The following is a 27,034-nucleotide window of genomic DNA, read 5'->3' as shown; positions in this document are numbered from 1 at the left end:
CTCTCTTTGGGCTATTATTTCCTAAACTTCTTTTGTCAGTGTATTTTCTGGCGCTAGAAGTTTTTATTACACTCTTCAAAATGGAGTGGCTTAGTGCTACTTACTCTCCCAAGGTCTTAGGTACAGAAACGCTACAATTTAGACCATTATATTACAGTGCCACCTTTCTGAGTAGGAACTGTGGTCCGGCCAGACTCTGATACAAGTTGAAACTGGGTGGCGGCATCAAAATGATTGGATGGGGGGTGGAGAGAGAGAAAGGAGAAGCCTAAATAGACAAAAACAGGCAGAGCGCACAGGTGTAACTCTACGAACACGCGCCATCTAGACTGGTCCGGGAAGAAAAGAGCTGCAAGACGCTTTACTCCTTGTACAGGCCTGCGTGTCAACACGGGGCAGTTCTTTCGACTCAGTCGGGGTTCTCTTGGCCGCCACGAATCTTGACCCACCTGAGTTTCTGCTGTACGATGACTGCTGTCCGCCGAGCCTGCCGTCTCCTGCCACATTTTTTATAACTCCGGTAAAACTTCTGGATCAGCACAGCAGCACGCCGGCTCTGCTGAAATTTTTTTTGTTCGTAGTAACTTCGGAATTTGCTCTGGATCAGGATGGCAGCCTGTGTCATCTTTTTATAAAGTGCATACTGCAGGGGGAACAAGAAGAAGCACAGCAGTAACAAGGGGGGCCACGCAGGCTTGGGTGCCCTCTGAGCCCACCAGGTGGGGACGGCAAGAAGGAAAACTCTTCCCTTTCTTTTCATATTCTCTGGGGTCGCATCATTAAAGAGGCAAACTAGGCATCTTTTCACCTACCTTTCCAAAATGCAAAATGTTACTTTAAAGGTTGCCTTCAGACAATGCATTGCTTTAAGTGTGGGTTTTTTCCCCCCCAGATATCAAAATTGTTTGCCCTTTTTGGAAAAATGTTTTAATGGCAATAAACTGAGACATTTAGGAATCAAAAAAGTATTATTTAGGAAGTAAAACTTGAAATGCTGAAGATGAATATTTCCTATCCAGTTTGGAAACATTTTAAATTAAGCTCCCATTTTTAATTGGATGCCTCCCAATTCCTGCCAAACACAAATCTACTTAGCAGTCAGCATCTGATTTCTAACTAGCATTCCACTCGACAAATTTCTGAGTTACAAGGTCCCAAATACAAGGCTTATCATGAAACGCTGACACCTTTAAGCCATTTTAACCTGCAAAAGATTAACGCTCGTAAGACCGACAGGGGGGTGAAGCCATGAAACTTGGAAAGCGGCCCCGGAGCCGGGGACAGCTCGGGAGCCAGGCCCAGCACCCACCGGCCAGCTTGCCGCAGATATGGAAAGTGAGGCATGAAGGCACGGTGAGGGGAGGGTGGGTCCTCTTCCCTATCAGAGTCCAGGCAGGAAAAATGCAGAGCTCTCCAGATTTTAAAAAAGACTATGTCCAGATTGCTAACGACATAGACTACAACTCTGGGGACGAGAAGTCACAGAGAAGCGCTTTGCTCACAAGAAGGCGACTTACCATCAGAGGGACAAGTATTCCTCAGAAAATCCCTGTGCCTAAGTATCTCTCTGCATGTACGAGGTGGAGTGAGGGAAGGAAACAGACACAGGGCCCTTCTGCAAGAACCCTGTTTAGTCTTATCTGACTCGCCTGACATTCTCATTTGGCCAAAAGTCTTTTAAGACAAGAACGCTGCATCCTACAGCGTTTCCATCACCTTGACCTGTGCGCTCTGCATGGTCAGAACCTCCCGGGCCACGGTGAAGCACGATGGGAAAAAGGGAAATATCTTCAGTGGCTCACAGGGTTCATGGCAATTGTTTTCGATGGATTGTTTAGATGGACACTGGCCAAGAAAATGTCCAATGACTGTTACTGCTGAAACCCACTGCAACGGCATCACCACGTGGTTCCCAGAGGATAGATGTGCTGTGGTGAGGTGGCCGGGCGAGGGGGATATGCCTACGGAATGACCGTGCCATCTTAATGGCCCCTCCTTGTAGCTGGTGATGGGTGTGAAGTGTGTGACTCTGGTGGAATGGTTTGTGAGAGGACTTGGGTGTATCATTACCTTCAAGGCTATCCATGTCAGCTTGGGGGAGAAACAGAAAATACAAGATTAATGTTAGATTGCCGAATAGAAGGAAATGAAAAACCAGAACCAGAACCAATGAAACTCCCAACCAAAAACAAAAAAAAAAGGAAAAAAGGCAACCTGGCTATCTTCATGCCTTCCATCTTCCAAAATACTTGTCTTATATTTGTCAGTATTTTTTTTTAAATGCCTTCCGTCTTTCTGGTTGTAGCCAACACTTCTTTGGGAGGGGATTAAAAAAAAAAAACCAAACTCACATTTTGGAATAAATACCTGCTGAAATCACAGACTTGAAACTTTGATTCTGAGTACTGCTCGGGCTAACAATAAGCCAGGATGGTTCCCTGCTGTGCGGCTACAGGGACTGTGGTGTCAGCGTTTACACAATAAACCTTCATTTCCTGGGATCATGAACTCAATTGGCTATAAGCTAAAGAGGTTCCCCGCCCCTCACCATTAGAGCTCAATCCTAAAGAAACTTGAGAACATGGCAACCTGAATCAGACAAATGCTAGAAATAACAAGAGAACAGAATCCTGAATTTCTGTGTGGCTGGTATACATCTCAGCACTTATTATTCCTTAAATAAAAATGTAAGACCTACTGAAAGCACAACCTAATAAAAGGTTCTAGAATCTACTGACAGGACCGAGCTTTATTGTATGAACCGGTCAAAACTCAATTCGGCAATTTTTAACATTTTATCACCACCTAGGTGGTTAGAAAGGTCTAATATTTACTTAATCTCTCTGAGCCTCAGCTTCTTCATCTGTAAAATGGAAATAAAATTGTTTACTCCAGATATTTTTGTAAGGAGAAAGTGAGATGATGAGCCTGAAAGATCCAGGACGTACTAGGTGCTCTCTTCCCCAGTGATGGGAGCTACGTGACCCTGCAGGTAGTTTCAGAAATAGCAATACTGCACGAAAGAGTAACTCAGATACTCTTCCTGCAACACTTAACTAAGGAATACAAAAGAGTTTAAGAGATTCTGGGCTTCTTCAGATTTTTACAATTCTTCATTTTAAATTGGATAAGAAGAAGCCAAAAGGAAAACCCGCTAAGGATGATGTAATGTATATAATTCAAGGTCAACGATAACAACTAGTATCTACCAATCACCATATTAAATTCCCTTGAGTTCTTTCATTACTAATTAGTTCATAGGTAAAATGACTGAGACACAGAGCCTTATTTCAGACACAAATAACTTCCTCGGTATCAGACCAATGTTGCAGGCAGGTGATACCACTAAGAGGCCAACGATGGGAACAAAAATTATTTTGTGGCATTAGTTGCAGGTGGCTTTTTGTTTGCTTGTTTTTTTTTTTTTTTTTTCTCCCTTTGGTTTTTAATCAAGACAATTCAGAGTCAGTCTTTGGATCAGGCACTGGATGTTGTGCTCTTTGCCAAACCACACACCAGACTCCCCAGGCCTGTTTGGATGCTGTGTGAATAAGACACGTTCCCATGGCGACCCAGAAGCTGGCTCACCTGTTTATATTTTCTGTAACAACGCTGAATGACAGCTGCTGCCACTTCCTGCTGCTCCCGCAAGGGTCGGCCCTTCAAGGGAAAGTGAGGCAAGAAAAGAAATAATGATGTAGCATAAAAAATGCAACTTTCCCAAGACTTAAATGGAATCATGACTCATTTAATTGACTTTCTCAGAACTGAGACCAGAGGTTTACCAAAATACAGTGATAAGTTAATACTAGGATAAATTTAAAAAATGAATTTACAGAATAACTCTCTGATTATTCCCGCTTCTAAATAGAACCATCATATTTGGATGTTAGGAGGCCTAAAACAATATTCACTTTCAAAGTATTTAAAGAATTAGGTATTGCACTATTTGTCCTTATAAATTTCCGCTCTCTGCTGTGTTTCCTAAGATAACACCAAGTCCTCTACTTTTATTTTTATTTATTTATTTTATTTTTGGCTGCGCTGGGTCTTCGTTGCTGCGCTCAGGCCTTCTCTAGTTGCGGCGAGTGGGGGCTACTCTTCGTCGTGGTGCATGGGCTTTTCATTGCGGTGGCTTCTCTTGCTGCGGAGCACGGGCTCTAGGTGCACGGGCTTCAGTAGTTGTGGCATGCGGGCTCAGCAGTTGTGGCTCACAGGCTCTAGAGCACAGGCTCAGTAGTTGTGGCTCACGGGCTTAGTTGCTCCATGGCATGTGGGATCTTCCTGGACCAGGGCTCGAACCCGTGTCCCCTGCATTGGCAGGTGGATTCTTAACCACTGCGCCACCAGGGAAGTCCGAGTCCTCTACTTTTGGATCAATGATTGATGGCTCGTAACACCTTCTTAGGGAGGTCAAAGACTCCTCTGAGAAACTGTGGAAGGCTCTGGACCCTCTCCCACCAAAAATGCACTTTACCATAAAATTTTAGGGCAATCAGTCACCAGGCCTCCAGCTAGAAACCCCTGCTCTAGGTCATAAATTCCTTGCGGCAGAGGTGTCAACTTACTTTATATTAATTAGATAATAAATATCCATTATTATTACCAACAGTTAAGTTCAGATGGTGACAACCACCACACTACTTGTCAGTTTTATTTCACTAAAGCTTCTGACAATTATTAATAATCTCATGGGACCTAATTAATAATGTCAAATAACAATTCTATCAACTCAGAAGAAAAAAAAAGGAAACAGCATATGTTTTAGTTTGAATGACTCTGACTTTTCCGGATCTTAAGAGTGTCACCACATCAGGACTCTATTGTTTTTTACCTTGTATTTCCGGAAAGCTGTCTGGACAAGCCTGGCCGCTTCATAGAGTTCTCTCTGTTCGTGATCAGACAGAGTCAGCTGAGCAAATTCATTCTCCACCTTCTCACTGGTAGACGCACTCAGGAATTCAGACCAGTCTGCGGCGGAGGGAAGGCTGGGTTTCTCGAAAGCTATTTCACTGACTGGTGAGCCTACAGGGCTCAGGCTGGTATTAGAAGAAGGGGTTAGAGGCTCGTTATATGCACTTCTGAAACAAGAGGAGACACAGGGGAGAGAGGCTGGTGATTGGCTTGCATGATCCATTGCACGCTGGTCAACGAGACAAGATGGTACCTACTGTGGACCATGAAGGATATGCCTTCACTCAGCCCAGAGAGCTGCTAAGCAGACTCTGAATATCCTTTAATTAGTAACTTCACATTGAGCACCTGTTATGAGTTTAGTACTGTGCTAAGTACTAAATCCACTGAGTCCACTATCCAATTGTGAAACTTCAGTTGAACTGGCGGGGGATCACTAAGATACATTATCTCCTGCGCTCTGATGTGGGAAGAAAAATCATGGGAGAGGTGAGGACATGAGGGGACCTTGGAAGAGGCAATGGAACTCGTCCTAACGTTTCCTTCCTTCCTTGACAAGGGTGTTCATTACACGGAACTCCTCAGATCCAGTGGGCCTCCTGAGCCTCCACGTAAACCCAGGAACTTGCCCTGACCTGACACTACTGACCTGATCTGGGCAGCATTTGGCAGATGGTCTACGTCAGCTAGGTAACCGGCCAGCCAGCTCATCGTACTGCTGATGGTGGCCGTGTCTGTCCTCTCCAATGCCGGGGACTTCATGGGCACAAAGTTCTCCTGCTTGATCCGCTCAGGGGTGGCTTCAATGATGTGCTCTGCCAAGGTCATCATGTTCACCTGGAGCCCGGAGGTCACAGAACACTCAGGTTAGGGTGGCACCTTAGAGGTTATCCAGGCCTACCTCCACTCCCCCCACCCTGGAAAGAAAGAAAGGAGAGAGGGCGGGCTTACATCTCAGTCCAGTGCCCTCCAATCTCATCGTAAGGTTTTCTGGTTCACCTGAATGTGCTGAGATCCCAGATCTGATTATCTCCAAATCATAGTTTGGTCCCAAACCTTAAGTCTTCGAGAACGTCTGGCTTGTGCCTACTTTCTACTCTCAGCTAGGATCAACCAGTTAAGGATGCTATGACTGGGCAGTCCTGGTCATATTATTGTAGTGACACTACTGGTTACCTGACCACCATCACCCCATTTTGCCTTGCCCAGAGAACCCCAGTTTTATAGAGAGCACCAACGAGCCAACATCCAGGGGACAGCTCGTGACTGATACAAGCCAACTGTCCTAATCCCTTTCTTGGTTTCCCACCTTCCGTGCACCAAGGGGGGGAGGATCTGTGACCCACTTCTGGACAGGAGACTGCACAGAAGTCTGCTGGGTGGGCTCTGGGCAAAGCTTTTGCTTTCCTGATGAAAGGTATCGATGCACCTGGCCCTTTCCCTTCCTCTTCCTGCTCTGACTACAGATGAGCTCCAGAAGCCACATTACAACCATAAAGCAACAAGCACGAAGAGGAAAGGCAAAAGAACAGAAAATCCAGAAAAAATCCTGGTCCCGGATGGCATTATTGAGCAACTGAACCTCTGGACTTCTATGAGAAAAATAAGTCATTTTCTTATTAAACCACTGGAGTTAGGTTGCTGATACATGCACCCAAAATACATTCCTAATGGATACATTTAGGAATCCTCAGAACTAGTCTGGAGTAGATATATTTGGTCAGAATCAGAGATATAACCTTGTTTTTAAAAGTTTCCTTGCACATCTCTTGAAAATGGAAGTTGAAATATAGCAGTTTAAGTTTTTAAGTGAATTGAAAATGTTCTGAAAGGATCTATACAAAAATGACAAAATGCTTATCTTACAACATGCGTGAACCTGAAAAACATTATGCTAAGTGAAAGAAGCCAGACACAGAATATGACAGTTTATGATTCCATTTATACAACATTTCTAGAAAAAGCAAAATTCTGGGGGAGAGAAATCAGATCGGCAGTTGCCCAGGGCTGGTATGGGAACAGAGGGTGACTGTAAAGGGGCACAGGGAACTTTTGGGGGGTGATGGAAGTGTTCTAAATGGGACTGCAATGATTGCACAGCTGTATAAATTCACTGAAGTTCATTACACTGAACAATTAAAGTGAGTGAATTTTATGGTATGTAAATTACACCTCAATAAAACTCTTAAAAACACTTATCTTGGGTAATTTTCTAAATATTCAACAAAGAACAAGAATTATTTTGACAGGAAAAAAAACGAAAACATTTAGGGAAAAAAATATCACAGTTTTTCTTTTCCTTCTATATTGGCTCTCTTGGTTTGTGAGTCAAACAGGAGGAGGTAAGTCCTACCTTGATTTATTTTTCATGAAAGTATTAAAAAGTGGAATTTCTGGAGACGGAAGGTTATAACTATCTGTAGTCACTCCTCTCCCAAATCCTCTATTTTATAAACACGTGTCAGTGTAAGAACACCTTAATATCATAATAAATGCAACATTCTGAGATACCAAGTAGCTGATTTTTCATTGTGATAGCTACAAAAGGCAATGGAATTTAAATGACTTTCAGGTTTTTTATTCAAATGATGTTGGGTTTTTATTTACATTCCCTTTGGGTCCTAGTATATGAGCAGTTTTCATAACGGGGCTTGGATATCTAAAAAGAACACTGATATGTATATTTACTATGTGTATTCATACATCTACATAATTATATATATCATATATTAAATATACATACAAAGTCAAACTTTCTAATTGTATTGTCAATATTTTCATATCCTCTTTTTTTTTTTCATATCCTCTTCATACTTGAGCTGACAAATTTTGAAACAGTTGTGTCAGTCTCACACTATGATTATAGTTATGGTTCCACATTTCTTCATCTTTACTTGCTTTAATATTTGGAAGCTATGTCGTTAGGTGCATAATGGCTCATTACGGTCATATCGTTTTGACAAATTATATATATATATATATATATATATATATATATATATATATACCATTTGCCTTACCTGTACTTTTTATCATTTTTCTTTTTATATTCATTTGTCTGTTATATCTTTACCTATCACATCATTTTCATTCTTTCTGTTTCATTTCATTTTAATTCTTTTACAAGCAGTATATAGTATATTTTGCTTCCTTTTTTTTTTTTTTTTTTTTTTACCCAATCTGAGAATCTTTTAATAGAATTAACAGTTTCCAAAGTGGGAATAAGTCATGTTTGAAAATATTCCTATAATATTATGTTATAGAGTATTATTTTTGTTGTTGCTGTTTCTTTATTACCATTACTGAACTTTTCCTGAATGGGCCAAATTTTCTTTTTTCCCCCTTAAATGACATAGAAATTCTGTAGCCTGTTTTTACACTACCTATTAACTTGACATTTCTGACAAGCATATTTCAGGCTATACACACCTATCAATATCATAATTGGAACAAACTTTGATTTTCCCTGGACAGGGGAACTGCTTTAGTACACTTTTACCTTCCTCTCCCTACCTCCCTGGTTTTGTTAAAACAATTTAGAATCTTAGTTCTAGGTTATTTTTTGAAACATTATTTCTTCTATTTAAAGAATTGCTTATCATGTAACCACACTATCAATAATTATTCAGAGATATCACTATTACTGGTTTTACTGTTCACTCCTCCATGAACTCTGGCTTGCCATTTCTTGAATTATTTCATTAATTTTAATTGTTATTTTTTTCATTTGGCTAAAATGCTTCTTTAGACTGCTGCTTTTTTCACAGGTATGTGCTCTTAAATTAGCAAAATATTCTCTGACATTTCAGTGAAAATATAAAGTAGATTTTTTTTAGGTTATTTTCTATTTCCTGCATCAACTGTTTCAGTAAGGGCCAGATGCTCTAAAGCTGTGCTATCCAATGGCTATTCAAACTTAAATTAATTAAACTTAAGTAAAATTAGAAATTCAATTCCCGAGTCACACTGAATACATTTCCAATGCTCAGTACCACACATGGCCACTGGCTACCATATTGGACAGGGCAGACATAGAATGTTTCCATCACTACAGAAAGTTCTGGTGGCCAGCACTGTTCTAGATGCTCATCTTGGTTCCCCTCTTTTAAGCTGCTGATTTTCATAGTCTGGTGATTTATTATTATATGTTTATATTTATAAATATTGTTCTGATTGCTCAGAATTAATATCTAGTATGGGCTCCATCCGAAATTGTTTAAAACAGGGCTTTAACTATGGCAGGTCAAATCCAGCGAGCTAACTGTTTGTGTAAATAAAGTTTTATTGGCACATGGCCCACTCATTTGTTTAATACTGTCTAAGGCTGCTTTTGTGCTACAAAGGCAGACTGAATAGTCATGACGAAGTCTGTATTGCCCACAAAGCCTGAAATATTTACTATTTGGCCCTTTCCAGAAAAAATGTGCCAACCCCTCATCTCAAATATTATTTGATTTCCTGGGGAAGGCCTCCCCACAATTGTAGTGGTTGGTAGATCAGTAGCGGGGCACCCACCACGCACCAGGGATGGAAACATACTGGTAAGCGTGCATGATTCTTGTCCTGTGCTAAACAGTGGGGGCTGGTAGGAAGGGTACCCTGGGATGCAATGAACAGGAGTGTTTTAGCAACCAGACCTATCTAGGAATGCTGTCTGGGATACGAGATCCCCATTATTTCTACAGGCACAGGAGCCCTAGTGAATTTCTTATGGGAGTTTTCTCCTTTTATATTTGTTTTGGATTCTATCAATGGGAAGAGGGAAAGAGAGGAAGTCAGACACATGTTCTGAGGATGCTCATTTTGTCCTCCCCATAGAGTATATTTTAATTAATGGAATTTGCTTGTTTAAGAGCCTAACCTCAAATTTACTTCAGTATGTATTCTCTTAATCTGTAACAAGTGTGATGCCCTAAAAGGATCCTGGATTTATTATAAAAGCAGTCAATTATCAGCTTTAGGGATATTCCGCTATACCTCATGAGAGCCTCAGACGATAGATGCCTTTACAAGGACTAGATGCTTGTTGTGCTTATCAAATCACTTACATCATTCAAATTCTACCCACAGGCCTCCTGTTTTAGCCATTATCAGGCTGTGACTCTCACTAGTACTTAAAACAGCAAAATCAGTCACCCTGGATGCAAGGAGGAAGCAAAAGACTTATTGTAGGAGTTTTGAGGAGCTAGTTCAAGGCTCTACTGAGATCTGGGTCCCTGGTATTTAGGCCCTGTTCACAATGCTTGAGTCACAAGTGAAAACGTGGCCCAAGTAAAGAAGACAGTCCAAAATTCTTATATATAAGCCCAGACTTCGAACCCTTCACTGGTGAGAAAATGACATGACCTCTCGAAATTGGCAGTAAAGATCAAGGAAGCTAGGACGGATGGACCAGCCTCTGCAGGTTTACCTTCCCCACGCTCACCTGTATATCATCCATGGGTTGTGAGCACTCCTCACTTTCTGCACTATCACGGTAGGACCCCAGCTCTGTGTTCACCACCTCTCTGTTAGCCATCATCAGGACACTCATTGGTTCCCGTGGACGCACCTGTGAAGGTGTTGCATCCTTTCCTACACTGGTCCCCTTCGGATTTCCAGTCACCTGTACTGTAGACACACCAATGTAAAGATCTTTGGAATTCCACTTTACTACCGGCTGAGATCCAGAGGCTTGGAATCCTGCAGTCTCTGGAGTGGGAGGGGAGATTTCCCGGCTGTAGTCCCTCACTCCTTCACTGGGGCTGATTCTCTCGGGGACAGACTGCTTAGAACTAGGGCTCTGCTTCCTGATATTTGGCTGTTCCAGACTCAGTGCAGTGGAAAGCAGCTTCTCCTGCCTTGCCTGGAAGTACTCAGGGTTCAATTTATGCTTTTTGGGAGCTGGATAATCTTTGTGGCTCTCACTGCTGTAGTAATTAGAGGGTTCAGACCGAGGTCTTCTCAGCTCTGAAAAGTACAGTAGAAAGGATAGTCAGGACAGGCGATACGATTAGGAATCCTAAAGAATTAACACTTTCTCTATGCCTGAGAGACACAAAGCACAAAGCCAGAACTCAAGACATGTCCCTCACATTTCAATACTCCCCAGCAGCATATACTACAATCAGATAATCCTCCTCCAAAATCTGTAGCTCTTTCTTGCACGAACATAGTATTTTTTTTTTTTTTTTTTTTTTTTGCTACTTTCTGCAGTTTTGGGGTGGGATGGGCCAGGGGAAGCACTAGGCATTCTAATAACTAAAAGGAAAATTAGAAACACTAAAAAAAAAAAAAATCCCCAAACCCTTAAATGTATGTGAATATCCTATGGACTTTTCTGAGGGTAGCTGCATGAAAGCAAAAGGGAAATCTGCCGAGTTCTGAGACGTAATCATTTAAAATGTTTACCTGGATTGGTACTTGCAATAACGGTGACTCCTTTGGGTATTTCTGGGGAGTTGATGGTTTCGCTGTGCCACTGGGTCATCCAGCTCTCTGCACTGGGTTCCTCGCTTGGAGGACAGTGGATTCTGGGGTTCTGTCCAAGCTGAGCCTGTTCGTCCCTCTGCAGGTGCTCCAGACACTCTGCTAATTTCACATGACCCCTTGACCTGGCAATTCCCAAAGGCAGCCTTCCTAGAGAGTCCGGAATAGAGATGGCCCGACGGTCCCACTTGTACAGCACGACAGCTGCTTCTAAGTGCCCGAGAGCACATGCCCACATCTGAAAAACAGAGAGACAAAGTGAGCTTCCTCAGTACGAGTTAAAAAACATATTTGACTTTTGCCATTGCTGCCAATTGACAAACTGGTCCTTGGCACCGATCTCAATGGGGCCATAAAACGTTACCATTACAAAGTAGCTCCGATACATGTCGTATGTTCAATGAGAGATAATACAAAGGGAACCAAGCACATCCCTATGCCAGCCTAGAAAAACAGTTCGGGGAATAAATGAACCCATTTCTTACCAGAGGAGTACAGGAGAAGTGGTCCACATTCAAGGGGTCAACCTCCAGTTCCAAATCAATGCTATCTGCATGCTTTGTGCTGGAACGAACAGCACCAGAAATTACTGCACAATGAATCCACGTTAAAAAATACCAGAACGTTATGAAACCCACAGAGATGAAACCAAACTGGGCGTCTCACATTCCTGGAGTGAAGAAATACAGCCCCAGACTCCCTAGGGTGCTCTGGGCTCTCCGTTTTGCCAGAGGCCCAGGAGGAATAAAAAGTCCAATGTTGGGGCTTCCCTAGTGGCGCAGTGGTTGAGAATCTGCCTGCCAATGCAGGGGACACGGGTTTGGGCCCTGGTCCGGGAAGATCCCACGTGCCGCGGAGCAACTAGGCCCGTGAGCCACAACTACTAAGCCTGAGCGTCTGGAGCCTGTGCTCCACAACAAGAGAGGCCGCAATAATGAGAGGCCCGCGCACCGCGATGAAGAGTGGCCCCCGCTCGCCGCAACTAGAGAAAGCCCTCACACAGAAACGAAGACCCAACGCAGCCATAGATAAATAAAATAAATAAATTTAAAAAATTAAAAAAGAAAAAAACAAAAGTCCAATGTTTAGTTCAGCATCTCACTCAGGACTTCTCGGGCAGAAGTTCGTAGAACTTCTTGGAACTGTCCACAGAGAGAGCCCTTGGCTCTCAGGCTACCACGCTCCCCGAATGGCCAGATTTCCCTCCACCAGTGGACACCCTAAGAGGAACGCCTGTTGAGGGGTGAGGATGACAGCGGCCGTTGGGCCCCAGCCTTACCGCCATTTGATGAGGGTCTGGATGAGGGTGGCGTAACCCTGGGCCGCGGCCAGGTGGAGGAGGGTCATTCCACGGAAAGTCTTGGAGTGGATCAGATGCTTGGACTTTGCCCAGCAGGCGCGACTCATCATCTTCTCGCACACGACAACCACGCGGCTCTCAAAGCAGCTCCCCAGGGTCCCGGGGCCAGGCGCGCACTGTAATGAAACGGCACGTGTTCCGATCGGAGGACCAAAGGCCCTGCACCAAGTCAGCGTTCGGATGCCGGCGTGGGAAACCAGTGCTTCATGATTTGCAACGGAAAACGGGAAGCATGAAGCTGAAAATAAGACATCTCGAAAGGGAGAACAGAACGTGCTGTGTCCAGCTCAGCGGCACATGTCCGCAGCCGGGCACACGGTAATTTTCTGTAACTCTAAGGACGTCAGAGTCTGTCCGCTGCAGCTGACGCTCTGATTGTGAGCTTTGTGCTGATCCAGCTCAGGGAAAGTATATACTGCTAAAAAGGAAACGAACAGAAAACATGGCCCCAGCCTCCCAGTTGAAGGAAACACTGCAGGCAGTAAACTGTCAGGGGCGAGCAAGGCAGGGTAACTTATGCTTCCACCACTGGCTGCCTGGAGCTCTTGACTCCCCTGCTCCTTCTGAAGGAGAATTAAGTCACTTAGATGGGGATTTTTCTCCCTAAAGAAGCACTTAGAAATATCCAGTAATACATTTGCAACAACATGGATGGACCTTGAGGGCGTTACATTAAGTGAAATGAGTCAGAGAAAGACAAATACTGTATGATGCCACTTATATGCGGAATCATAAAACACACACACACACACACACACACACACACACACACACACACACAAACACACACACAAAAGCCTCCTGACTTCGCAGATACAGAGAACAGCCTGATAGTTGCCAGAGGTGGGGGGAGGAGGTGGGCAAAATGGGTGAAGGGGGTCAAAAGGTATAAACTTCCAGTTATAAAACAAGTAAGTCCTGGGGATGTAATGTACAGCATGGCAACTATAGTTCATAAGACTGTACTGCATACTGGAGAGTTGCTAAGACAGCAGATCTTAAAAGTTCTCATCACAAGGAAAAAACAATTTGTAACTATGTGTGATGATGTGTGTTAACTAGGCTTATCATGGTGACCATTCTGCAATGCACACAAATACCGAATCATTATGTTGTACATCCGAAACTAACATGATGTTATATGTCAATTATATCTCAATTGAAAAAACAGATTTTTAAAAATCCAGTAATAACCCAATCCTTTATATAAAGCAAAAAGGACACTGGGGAAGGCATGAGAGACCTCGAAATTTAAGCGTTCTTGCTAACAACAGAGGCACACGAGAAAGAGAAATTCACTCATGTTAGCCACCTGGCTTTCTTCTCTTTTTTGTAAAAGGAGGTTGTGAAAGAAAAAAAATAAAATCAAAGTTAGGAACCTCAGCAGCTTATCTGAGTCTCTGCTCTAGCACGTTTACGTTTCACCCCCCCCGCCCCACCCCGAATAAATGGCCCTTCTGGTCTAATTCTCCTCTCTGGTATTATTTTAAAGGTATTTTGTCCAGTTACAAACCCCATGAAATTCAATTACTACAGAAACACTGTTGCTCCTCATTGTTTTTTGTTTTGAAATCTGGAAAAAAAAAATGCCTGCAAAAATAAAAAGGCAGAGGATGGCTATAATGTCACCCTCACTAGAACTGTCGTGACATGTTTAGAGGAGCACAGTCGGGCAACCCCGACCTGCAGCAGAATGACCTTGACTCGAAAGGCCCAGGCACGGCTGCTCTATACACACCAGACAGACACATTCAGGGGCACACGGAAGTCACTGGGCAGTGAGCAAAGAGGGAATTTCTTTGCATTAACAAAAACAGTTCCATCTCTATCACATAAGGTGGACACAGATATTTATTGAAGCCAACTTAAACTGATGAAAGAGTATTCAATGGCAGTTAATATGGGATCAGACAACAGGCCAGTTGCCAGATAGCTGAGCTATAAAATGACACTACTCTCCATTCCCTTTATGCAGCCTTTGTTGGTGAAAGAAAAAGGATTTCATGGGAATCTCTTATTTTAGCCATGAGATAGGTAGTAAATAATGTTTACTTCTTTTTATAAAACAGTAGTATCAGGCAGACAGGAGGCCTTAATAATATTTTACTTTGTGCCAAGTCTTTCCTTTTCCATTGATTTCTGAAGATAGGAGAGAAATAAGAAGGAAATTCCCGGAAAAAGGTTACTTTCGGGGGTGTGGTACCATATGCTTTGTTTTCATCTATTGTGATGAAATAGATGTGTTTCATCTATTATTAAAAATATTACTAACACTTGATATTTACAAGGATCATAAAACTCCAAATGTTCACTTAAAAATGTAATTGTTCAGAAAAAAATCAACATTCATCTTGAAGAGAAAGAGGGGGAATTATTTGAGGTTTTTAGGTGATGAGCCACCGCAATGAGAAGCCCATGCACTGCAACGAAGAGTAGTCCCTGCTCGCCGCAACTAGAGAAAGCCCGCGCGCAGCAACAAAGACCCAACAAAGCCAAAAAAAAAAAAAGAATTAATTAAAAAAAATTTATTCTAGGGCCTCCTGAAAAATAATTTCTGCCTAGGAAACTTCCCCAAAATGAAGCTCCTAAATGAAATTGACATAAAGCCTTCAAGACTAATGGGACTCTAAAATAATATTTGATGATTTCCCTGTACCTGACAATAATAATGCATTCATCATGGAACTGATGAAAAAGCATATGTAACAATGACAGAATGTATAATATTCTACTGTTCTGCACTGAAAAATTACCGAAACAGTTTCTCTGGGCCCTTATAAAACAATTATGTTCTCTATTTATACTTGAGATAAAGATAGAACACAAAACACAAAATAGGTTCTAATTGAACTCTGAGCCCAGCGCATCTGAGTCATCTCTTGGCCTCCGTTCTGTCACTGGATGCCCGCCCTCCCGCTGGCAGCTAACTGCAGTGACTTCTGAGATCAGTAAGTGATTTAAGGCTTAGGGAGATGAACCACTGAGAAGCCCCACAGTCCAAGGCTTCTTCCCCAGCACACGGAGTTGAATACTCAGAAACACAGGGACTACAAAGCACCCCCCTGCCTTTTGCCTCTTCCAGGAAGGGCGCCAGCAGCAGCAGAGAAGGGACTTGTGATCGACAGCCTCGCACATCGATCAAACATTAGACACCATGAAAGGCGACAGTCCGCGCCGACTCGTACCTGAGCTTGGCTTCCTCCGTTCCCACTCCCGCTGCCCCCTCCTCCGTTCCCCTGCTTGTGCTGCTGGGACCCGGTCATCTCAGCCATCCTCCTTTCCATCTGCTCCAGTCGCTCAAGGATGGACATCCTGAACTGGTTATCTAGGGCAGAACAAGGAAGAGTGAGGTTGTGTTCTGGAAGAAGGGCCATTAACACGTGGCCTAGGCGAGCCTGCAGGGCGGCCATCCAATATGGCCACCGACTCAACCAAATCACACGGGGTTTGTCCAGGCTGGATTTCTCCAGCGCGGTAGTGACCCTGACACTTCACACAAGCCTGCAGCCTCGACAGCAGCCCACAGTTCTCAGCTGAAGGAACAGAAAACCCCTTTTTGTCAAGGTCCTGGTTTCAGGTTCCTGGACCTCATTTCTTTGGCAAATTCCCCAATGGAAACCGTGAAGAGAGATCTGGTAGATAGGCCTCTAGAGCAAACAAATGAAATGAATACAATTTAATTTAAATCACTGGAAGAAAGCAATCATTATGGGAAAGAAGAACACACACAACCCCACACAGATATAGATATCTAGATTTTTTTTTTTTAAGTAGTATCTTTTACCCACACACTGAAGAAAAAAAAAAAAAAAAATTTATTTTCTGATCCAGGCTCTAGCCACAGACACACACATACATTAGAGCTGGGGTTAGGTAAGAGCAAATGCAAAGGCCCTGAGGCAGAACGTTCCAGGAGCAGAAGCCATGTGGCTGGACCACAGCAGAGAGGAGAGAAGATGAAGCTGGAGAGGGGGGTAAGGACCAATCAGGACACAGTTAAGAACACTGGCTGCGCCACATAATAGCTGTGTAACTTTCAACAAAACCTTTGGTGTCTCAGTTTCCTGAACTCTTAAATGGGGATAGGAACTGTCCTTACCTCCGAGGGGTGTTGAGAGAATTTAACGAAGTAACAGATGAAAATGCTCAGGACACGGGTAAGTCCCAGATACGTGCGCCAGCCATCAGCGTCACCTTGTGGCATGTGAATGAAATGTCTTGGGAAATTGATCAAACAGCTGTGACAACATAGTTCTTCCTCAAAATTGCTAATGGCGTCACTGTTTTCAAAATACAGCCAACTGAATCATGAAAAGGGGTACCCCCGGAGAAGAAATATTTTATCAGCGTTCCTTGCCATCCTGACTGCAAATCCTGACACTAGTGAGTAAAGCGTATCGATCCTACGAGAGGTTAAAAAGTGGACGGAGCTAACACTTACCGAATCTGTGCTGGTCACTGTGTAAATAACTTTACAAATGTTAACTCATTTACCCTCACGGCCATTGTGTGGGGTCGGTCCTGTCACTGTCTTCATTTTACAGATGAGGACACGGAGGCGTGAAAAGATACCTAGCTTATCCGTCTCCAGGACCCGGAGCTTAGCCCCCATGTGACAACAGGAAGGGAAAGTTATGGGAAGAAAAGATGCACAAGGATTAGACGGTCTTACCCGAGGGAACAGAGCTTTTTTCTCAAAGTAAAAAGATAGTAAATACCTGTTTCATGGGGAAGTTTTCAATACTGAATGTCAAATTGATCTCACTTTTCTAAACCACAAAAGCAAGAGGAGGTAGACTGCTTTTCAAGAATTGTGGTATTATTTTCTTAGTAAGCTATTTCCAGGAACAACATGAGAGGAAATAATCCTTCCTCTTTAAAAGTGAAAGGTAACGTCTCTGTTCCAATTTCATGCAGACAGATGTGACGAACTCTGAGGACCCTCTAAGCATCTCAGTGGCACAGTCATGGGTGGGGGAGTAACCCTGAATGGATGTGCTTGTGATGCACTGGCCATGGTCGTGGTCATCCTGTGACCACTAATGGAAAACAAAGTGACTTCAGAGTTGATTCTAGAATCCTTACTCCATGCCCCCCTCCTTAGAAAACGGAAATTTTGTAGAACGTGGGACTTCTCCATGTGGAGCCAACTGAGGACAAAGAATTTTACCTTTTAAAAAGAGTGTGATCCCAACTGGAGCAGCGGTTTTCCTTTGTGGTCTGTTTATAAACTCTCCCTGCTCCCTCCTGATCCTGCTATCCAGACAACCACTCATCTCTGAGCCTACCCAGAGACCCTCACTCATCCCACTGAAACAGCCTCTATAGCCAGGTTCTGATGATTTCTTCTGCCAGCCTGCAAATCTTGCACCTATTAAGTGAGTGTTCAGAATCCGATTCGCTTCTCCCGGAGATCGGCTTGCCCTTGTCTGGAGCACAGTGGCCAAGGTTAACATGCCATGTCATGCCAAGGGGCAGAAGGGCACAGAGCTCGCCACCCGGCTGTGCTCAGCCCGTCGGGGTGGCTCTGTCCTGGCTGCGGCGGTGACAGCGCAGGCAGCCCCGGCTCGTCCCCCCAGCTCCGCCCATCCCCCACCCATCCCCTGCCAAGCGTGGACACGGCAGACCGACCCTCCCCGACATCACGGAGCCAGGCCCTGCCAATGCATCTCCCCGCCAAAACACTGTCACCACGACGCCTTGTCTGCTCCAGGGGTCACTGGCTCCTGCTTCTGGGCTGCGTGTCCAGCTTCGGCACCACAGTGAACTGTGCAGTCAGCTCTCACACGTGATTAAGCTGCTCTGAGAAGCACATCACGAAGATACTCAGAAGCAGTTTTTTGCCTCTTAAGAAAATTATATCGTGCAGAACGGCATCTCTGAGCCTCTTGACTCCAAAGCGGGGAGGTAGTGATGATTAAAACATGAAACAACTGAGCTGGCATCCCAGAGAGTCAGGTCTGTGCCACCCTGTGAATCAAGAATCGGAGCCTTTCTGATCATCATATTTCCTTTCCTCTGTAAGGCTTCCTCAGAAGGATAAAATGATGGTCTCCACCTCTCCGTGACTGGCAAGTCAAAAGCAACAACTTGATGCTTGTTTCGGCTTTACAGCTTTATTAACTAAAACATTATTGTAAAACACTTGGCAAATTCAGAGCTATCTCTCATCTTAATTGTATATTGTGTGAAATTATAGGATGAGGGTAATACAATTAGAAGCAAAAAACTTTTTCTGATTAAAAAAGCACATTTAAAGATCTATTTGTTCGTGCACAAATATTTACTGAGCACCTACTGTGTACTAGGCACTGGGGGATGGCTTAGTGAAGAGACCCCTGTGCTCCTTTGTTGGCCAACAAATAATTTCTGCAGCCTGAATGAACCTGGGTTGTTAAATTAATGCACTGTGGAGGCGGGGAGGAGTGGAAAACTAATAACGTACAGATTGAGGGGGCTGATGAACTTGGCCGCAGTCTTGCCCATGATGTTTCAAACAGAGCCAACAGTGATTCAGCTTTGAGGGGTTGCCACCCCCGTCCTTAGGACAGTCTGAGTGAAGTGACTGGACTGCTACCTCGTGAGACCCGGCTGCAGGGAAAGTAAGCTGAGGGCACCCACTTCCCGAAGCACGTGAGCCTCCAGGGTTATGCGTCTGGGTCCCCCCTGCGGCGGCAGCGGTGTCTGGGTGCTTACCCTCCGGCCCGTGCCCGCCGCAGGCAGTGTGCCACCCGAGTGGAGGCGTCTGCCTAGTGGTTCTCAGGTGTCAGCAGGCATCAGAATCACCCCGTGGGCTTCTTGAAACACACTGGTGGGGGCAATGCCCAGCTTGTTTTGGTGTGAGTGTTGGTGTTGGTTTTGCTAGGTTTGGGTGAGCCTAGAGGTTGCATTTCAAACACGTTCTCGGGTGATGCTGATGATTATGGTCTGAGACCACCTTTCAAGAACCGCTGCTCTAAGACCCCAGCCTCCTTCCTCAAGAATGAATCCTCTTTCCACCCCAGTGCTTGTTAAAGAAGGACCCCAGGACCACCTGCTCGAGCCGAAGCATGGGTTCCCACCCAATGTGGACACGCAAAATATCACCTCCTGTACATCACACCCGGTCCATCCACACGGGCTCTGCCAACAGCGTTGGGCTGTACATCTTCTCAAGCGCACGGCCAGTTCAGACCTGACGACACTCGAAAACGATTTAAAATCCACCTCCTTGCACTGCTCTCTGCAACTAACCAGGCACTACTCTCTCATCCCCATCAAATCTTACCTCTTTATTACTTTCTTCTTCTTCTAAGTGGGATGTCTTCCCAGGTGTCTGTCTTTGCCTCCTGCTTTTCCCTAAAGCAGTTTATTTACTTGCGTGGTTTCAGGGAATGAGATCTTTCAACTGTCACGCAGCAATTCCTTCCCACTACATTCAAGACACACGCACCCACCTACCTGTACCCCAGACAAAAGGTAAATGATGCTGATGGCTTTGCAGCAAGTCTGGCTCATGATTCATTCCAAGCCTCTTCCCAAGCCTGTTCGAGCTGCACCCCTTTTAGCAGAAGCAGCATTTCTAGACTGGGCGGCAATGATATAGTGGAAAGAACACTGGAGTAGAGAGAAGAGCTCCAGGTTTAATCCTGTCACTGTGTGACTCTGGAAAAATAATGACCACTTTGCACCTCAGTTTTCTCTGTAAAATGGGAATATCACTATCTGTGCCGCCCGTGAAGATGAAATAAACTGAATTTTTAAAAGTGTTCAGACTCTCTTAAGTCTGAACCACTATTGCACAGGGACCTTTTACCCAGTCATACCTCTGGAACATTAAAACAAATAATAAATTTTTAAAATTTTTGAATAATTGAGATTCACAGATGAGTTGCAAAGATGGTTGAGTTCCCACATACCCTTCACCCAGTTTCCCCTAATATGAACATCTTACGCAGTTAGGGTACATTTGTCAAAACTCAGCAACTAACACTGGTATATCACTACTATTCACTAAATTATAGATTTGAGTTAGACCACACCATCAGAACTGAATTAGAATTAATGTATTTTTTTCTGTTCCAGCATCCAACCAAGGATACCATGTTGCATTTAGCTGTTAAATCGCCTTTCTCTTCTCTGATCTGTGACAGTTTCTCAGCACTCCCTTATTTTTCACAATTTGAGCAGTTTTGAAGACTACTGGTCAAGTACTTTGTAGATGTCCCTGCCTTGAAGTTGGCCTGATATGTTTTCTAATGATTAGACTGGAGTCATGGGTTTTTAGCAAGAGGATCACAGAGGGGAAATGCCCTGCCCATCACACAAGCGGGGGTAAATGACGATGTACTGCTGATGTGGACCCTGATCATTTGCTCTATAAATCTAGAGTCCTCCATGATAAAGTTACTATTTTTCTCTTTCCATACGCTATCCTTTGGAAGCAAGTCCCTAAGTCCAGCCAAGCAAGGGGAAGAGAATTAAGCTCCACCTTGTGGACAGAGGAGTATCCACACATATTATTTGGAGTTCTCCTACAAGGAAGATTTGTCCTTCATGGTTTATTTACTTGATCAACCTTTTATCTGTACCAGTATGAACTCATGTATATTTATTTTACACTTTGGTCATCATCCGATACTACATTAATTGCCCAAATTGTCCCAGCATGGCCACTGGGAGCTCTTTCAAGCTGGCTCCTGTGTCCCTTGGACATACCCTCAGCCTTTTTTCCTTCTTTTTCGAGCACTTCCTTACTTTCTGGTATTACCGGTTGCTCCAGGCTCATCTTTTACTTTCCCTGTCCCAGCCCTACAATCAGCAATCTCTCTAGGGAGCCCTGGTTTCTTTTATTGGAGAATGGCATTTAGAAACCAAGGTCTGGGTGCCAGGTGTGCTCATTACTGCTGCAGTGTCACTGCTCCTGGGCCCTCTCAGCGCACAGAGCTAGGACAAAGTTGTAAGTATAACAGCCCATGTATGTACACGTATCTATAATTATTTTTCTATCTATATGAAAATAAACATGAGTTCATAAAATGTCTCCAACTCTAACACAGCACTGCAGCATTCATTCTACCCTTCTAGGGGGCATTTTAAACATAGATAAAATGATGGTGGAAGTAGCTGTGTTACCTGGATATAATAAGTCGATAAAATAAATGCTGAAGAGAAATCTTCCTGATACATTAAACTACAAAAAGAGAAGCCTAGGCCTAATTTCTGTATCTCAAAAGTACAGGTACAGGATATAGCATGTAGTATATCCAACTACTTTGTTATCCTTCAGTTCCTAGAGTTTTCCAACAACACTAGAAAACATAAAGAAAAATACACTCCTAATCCCAGAATAGCTCTGAGTACTACAGAGATCAAGAAGATGAAAAAACATTTCTAGCCAACTGCTGGCCCGCTTCATGTCCCCTTTTCTCTTGCTGGGTGCACCCTGTCCAAGTGTCTCCTTAGGGCTACTGCACAAAGTGTCACACAGCACAGCAGCAGTCATGGGTCATCTCTGCATCTCTCTTTGACAGAGATTCCTAACCCTCAATGCGACTCATTTTAAAAATGTCCCCAATTAATACTGACCTAAAATTCCTAAGCAGTACCAAAGTTTTAACACAGAAAAAACTTCATGAAGTCAGACACCCACAGTATATTCTAAGTTTAGAAGGATTGGGGTTTGCTGCTGTAAAAATGGAGAATCCCAAGTGTTTGGGCATCTGATGAAAGAAAGCGTCTGTGTCAGGAACCAAAGACTAGCTAGACTTAGGTGTTCAGCCGCACCTAAGTGTCTCCTCTAGATTATGCACAACTCACTTTAAATCTTGGAACTGATTTTCATGGCTGTATTGAGCAATATAACATGAAGCAATTTCTGACTTTGTATCAGATAATCTTGCTAGAAAACACTTAACTGCCTCCCCTGTGACCTACAAATAAAACGTCAAGTGTTTGGTATGGGAGGGAATGCTCTTTGCTGACGGCCTCGGGCTACTTTTTAGGGGTCCTCTCATACTCACTGTTCTCCAAAGCCATCAGGAATCTTACATGTTTTTGCGCCTTGGGTGATGCCAACCTTTCCCCATGTCCACATGGCGACCTTCTTATTCTTCAGAGTGTGGCTCAAACATCCCTTCAGTTTTATTATTCGTAGCTGCCACTGAGCATCTACGTAGGCCAGACATTCCACGTGTATTATTTCTAATCTGGAAAACAACTCTGATTTTCCTCTTCCTTTTACAGATGAGGAAGCTGAGGCTCCGAAAATGTGTTACTTACCTGAGGTCATAGGTATCAGGGCAGGGACTTGAGCACAGGTTAGACTCCAGATCCACGTGCTTTCCAGTCTACCCAGCAAATCTTCATGTCTTGCTCTGTGTCCTGATAGCACTTAGCAAATGAATGTATAGTTATTTTCTTACACATGTCATTTCTACCAGAGCGAGCTGTCTGCACGTCTTGTATCCTTGGTATCAGATACAGAATGGGTGCCCAGTCAGTGGAAAGGAATATTATTTTCTAATTTAAGCTTCTTCAGAAGCCAATTATGGATGAGGTCATCCAAACTCTGGGGCAAGGGCTCTGAGTGACCTCTGCTCCCCACAGTGGGCTCCCAGGGACTATACACCCATTAGCCAGTTTTACCCCTTACTCCCCGGGGAAAGAAAGAGCAGTCAAAGTGATCAGAGCCCAATGGAGGTGCCTTGAAAGCACGTGAAAAAGCTCTAGGCATTTACCTGGCTGGCTGCCCTTTCCTGGGGGCTCAGGTAAGGAAATAATGTAACTGTGTTGGTGAAGACCCTGGCAGAAAAGCTGAGGAAGATCTGACTCTTCATAGACACAAACTGGAATTTCACAGCAACGTCACTTTCCTTTATCCATTGAGCTTCACATTATAAATACAGATCCCTACCTTCTAGGTATTCCTACTTTTCCCTGGTGAAACGGAGTATCTGGAACACAGTGGCTGGCAGCACACCTTGATCTAATTAGTTACAAAAGTGCTGAACAGGTTAAGCTGTTGTAGAAACATGACATTTTTACCGTGTGAGACCAAAGAGACATTTTCTAGAACAGCCTCAGAAAGTGGGCATGGATTTGCAGGGCCTGAAAATCAGCCAACAAATGACATCTGCAAACCGGAGCTTGTTATTACAACTGCTCGACCCGGGCCACCGCCGGCCTTGCTGCCAGAGCAGAAGAGAAAGTTTTGCCTTGGCAGGTAAATGAATGAAGGCGCGATCATCAAATACCATCTGCTATTTTAAAACGCGTTATTTGTGGCTTGAGCACACATGTGTCCTCCTGTTGCTATTTGGACTGGGGACCAGAGGCCATGACTCTCGTTCCATTTCCAGCCCTTGGCTGCGCTGGCAGGAAGGGTTGATGAAGCAAAAGGAGGCATGACTTGGGCTATTTCTGTAGAGAACTGTAACTGCCGCTTTGGAAGCCTCCTGCGTTTTGCAGGACGGTCAGAAAGACGGGGAACACGAAGTCGCTTAATTCCTTCCCAGAGTCAAGGGGCCGCTGGAGTGCAAAACGCTGCTCCTCCCCAGCGAGCTGCTGAAGACGTCCAAGTGCAGAGGAGAGGGTGAGGTCCGGCCGGAGATAAGGCACAAGCTGTACCACTCTGATTTTCCAAAGCAATGGCTAAATTTAGCCTTAGGAAAAACTGCCATCCTCCACTTTTTCAAAACTCCCCAGCGCTATGGACCAAAACACTAGAAATGACATCAGCAATTCTTCTTCAGGCTTTCTTCATTGGCAGGGATGTGGGATTCATATTTCTTCTTGGTATGTGTTTCACACTGTTCACAAATTTAGTCTTAGGCACGACAGGGAAAAATCCTTTAAGCTGATGAACAGCGGTGAGGAGACAAGCTGTTAGAGGGCTGCAAAGCCAATTTGCAAGGATTTCTCCTTTGAAATCTTTCAGTGCTAGAGCTGGAGCTGCACGAGGGCGAAGATGTCCAACCTCTCCTCCAAGGACACGCAGGCTCAGGGGAACCCAAGGAGCTCAGCTGGATCATGACACGGCATCCAGCATGTAAGGGCACCTGAATTACGCAGCAGCCAACTTCACTGTCAGTCAAGCAGCGAACCAACTGCAGCTCAAGGCAGCAAAACTGCAGCTAATTAGCGTGAGAGCGAAGGAGATCGGGAACTCTGACACAGATTCTATACCTACCGTCATCTAATCTACAAAAAAGGAGCACGTTTCAGGTTTGCTAACGTCCCCCAAAGCAACACAGCTGGAGGCCACTGCCTCAACAGTGTAAGTACCCAGTGAAGATGAGAGAGATCATTATAAGCGCGGATTGAGACATTCTAGAAATGGATGAAGTGACGGAGGAAAGCCTGTTACCGGACACCAACGGGGTCTTTAGAGGGAAAAGCGCTGTAACAGGACTTGGAGATGAACAGCCATCTCACCTGGACGTAAGGATGTGAGTGGGGGATGAACTTTAAATGACCTGCACGGAGGAAGTGGAAAAGGGAAACCTTGCCTTTAAGAACTACAATTGCCAAGACGCAGTACAAAACGCGCACGGGAACTGTCAAGGGGCGGGAATCCATTAATTAACTGCCGGCAGGTTGTTCTGGGGTGCCCAGCTGTACCAAAAAAACCACTCCGAGTCCTCGGGGAAGCAAGATGGAGAATCAGGGCCAGAAAAGACTCATTCTGCGAATGTTGAATGTCCACTGCACACCCCCTGCTGAGACACCACTGCCGGGCACCGGCCAGGGCCCTGGGGATGGAACGGCGAACAGGACAACTCAAGGTGTTGTAGTGGCCACCAGGGACGCAAAAACCAGATAAGACATAAATAAGCCTTCATTCCCAGAACCTCAGCCTAATGGAAATAAAGGGGAAGGAAGAGAGATCTCGACAGTTCTATGGGGCCAGCGCCTGCCTTCGCTCTGCTCACTGCCATCTTCCCGAGGCCTGGGACACAGTAAGCCCTCAATAAATACTGAACAAGGGACTGATTTCATCTGTTCAAAATTGAAAGTGTGGATTTCAAGCAGGAGAAGGTAAAGGAGACTGCGTAGAACAAAATATTTGTTTCCCTTCATCATTTCTAGGTGACTTTTCTCCAGCCAAGTTACTAAAAGCAGTTGCTTCCCTTCTCTCAGGGCCATGCTTTCCTAATCCCATCAAACAGATCGGGGACCAGGCATCTAAAAACAAACAAACAAACAACTAACTGAGACCGGTACATGATAACGCTTTCACCTTAGCAGCCATGCTTTACAAGGTTGGGACGGAGACGATGGGGAGAAAAGTTGAAAATGCAATAAAAAAGAAAACTCTGTGAGTAAGATGTGTTACAAGGTGGGGCAAAGATGTTAAAAAAAAAAGATGTTAAACAAAGATGTTTAACAAAAAAAAATGTTAAAGATGTTTAACAAAAAAAAGATGTTAAAAAAAGATGTTAAACAAAGATGTTTAACAAAGATGCTAAAAAAAAAAAAAAATCCTGGCTGCTTCTAGTGAACGCTTCTAATCATAAGAGATGTTATTTGCCCTGAGTTCCTGGTGGTTTTCAGTATCTGACTGAAAAACCACGTGTCCGGGATTCTAGTTCAAACACTCCTTCTTTCGCTGTTTCCAACTCACTCTCCATAAATTATTTAGAGCTGCTGCTGGCAATGCTTTTCTTCCAGGGCTAATTGTAGGGATGCCATCTGCACAGATGTTCCAACTGTCCTGCTACCTCGTGAGAGAGTTGAAGTCCAAGAAGTTCCACAAATATGTATTTTTTTAAACACTGGATTCTACAGAGAACTCAAAAGTGTATTAACTACAATAATTTATTTTACAATGCCATAAGATTCTGTAAAAATCTGGAATAAATATAGGCGAAGAAGTCCTTTCCAAATCAATAGACTGAAATGCCTATATTTTAAAAGTAGTAGCTGTATTACTTTAAAATACTGGATGTATTAAAAAGTAAGTCAAAATAGATAAAACGATCTAAAGATACTATTTTACAATTTATCATAGGCCTTTCTGACAAATAGAGAAATCTTTTAAAAAATCCAAGTTATACCACTTTAACCATTTTATACCGAAATAAAATATTTCTCCAAGGGAACCACCGGAGCTGTAGAAACATTTTAGCCATTAAGCTCCTTTTTAGTACCGTCGTGATCCCTGTGAGGACCATTTTGTGTCCTGGTTCCAGACACCACGTAAAAACACATCAAGGGCTGCTCTCCTGTGTCTGCAGGCTACTTGCTTCTGCACTTTGAGTTTGGGAGGCTGTAACTTGGTAGTACATTTCCCATTAGGGCTCCACCCCTAAA

General features: G+C 43.9%; 1 protein-coding gene across 8 annotated transcripts in view; it reads right to left on the bottom strand.

The window, feature by feature from the left end:
- CAMTA1 (calmodulin binding transcription activator 1) overlaps nucleotides 1-27,034 on the bottom strand; it is an 888,068-nt gene that overhangs the window by 15,936 nt on the left and 845,098 nt on the right. For 7 of the 8 annotated variants that reach the window (XM_057544799.1, XM_057544797.1, XM_057544798.1 and 4 more), the window contains 10 exons: nucleotides 15,928-16,067; nucleotides 12,662-12,858; nucleotides 11,868-11,946; nucleotides 11,305-11,620; nucleotides 10,340-10,863; nucleotides 5,564-5,751; nucleotides 4,835-5,081; nucleotides 3,589-3,660; nucleotides 2,071-2,091; nucleotides 450-643 (listed from right to left, as the gene is read on the bottom strand). In XM_057544799.1, coding sequence (XP_057400782.1) covers nucleotides 450-643; nucleotides 2,071-2,091; nucleotides 3,589-3,660; nucleotides 4,835-5,081; nucleotides 5,564-5,751; nucleotides 10,340-10,863; nucleotides 11,305-11,620; nucleotides 11,868-11,946; nucleotides 12,662-12,858; nucleotides 15,928-16,067 — 1,978 coding nt within the window. Of the gene's footprint in view, nucleotides 1-449; nucleotides 644-2,070; nucleotides 2,092-3,588; nucleotides 3,661-4,834; nucleotides 5,082-5,563; nucleotides 5,752-10,339; nucleotides 10,864-11,304; nucleotides 11,621-11,867; nucleotides 11,947-12,661; nucleotides 12,859-15,927; nucleotides 16,068-16,841; nucleotides 16,859-27,034 lie in introns of those variants that run through there. The other variant, XM_028163467.2, reaches the window with a different exon arrangement.

Source organism: Balaenoptera acutorostrata, chromosome 1 (genome assembly GCF_949987535.1).
Source record: "Balaenoptera acutorostrata chromosome 1, mBalAcu1.1, whole genome shotgun sequence".
Lineage (NCBI taxonomy): Eukaryota > Metazoa > Chordata > Mammalia > Artiodactyla > Balaenopteridae > Balaenoptera > Balaenoptera acutorostrata.
This window is presented reverse-complemented; position numbering and strand designations above follow the sequence as displayed.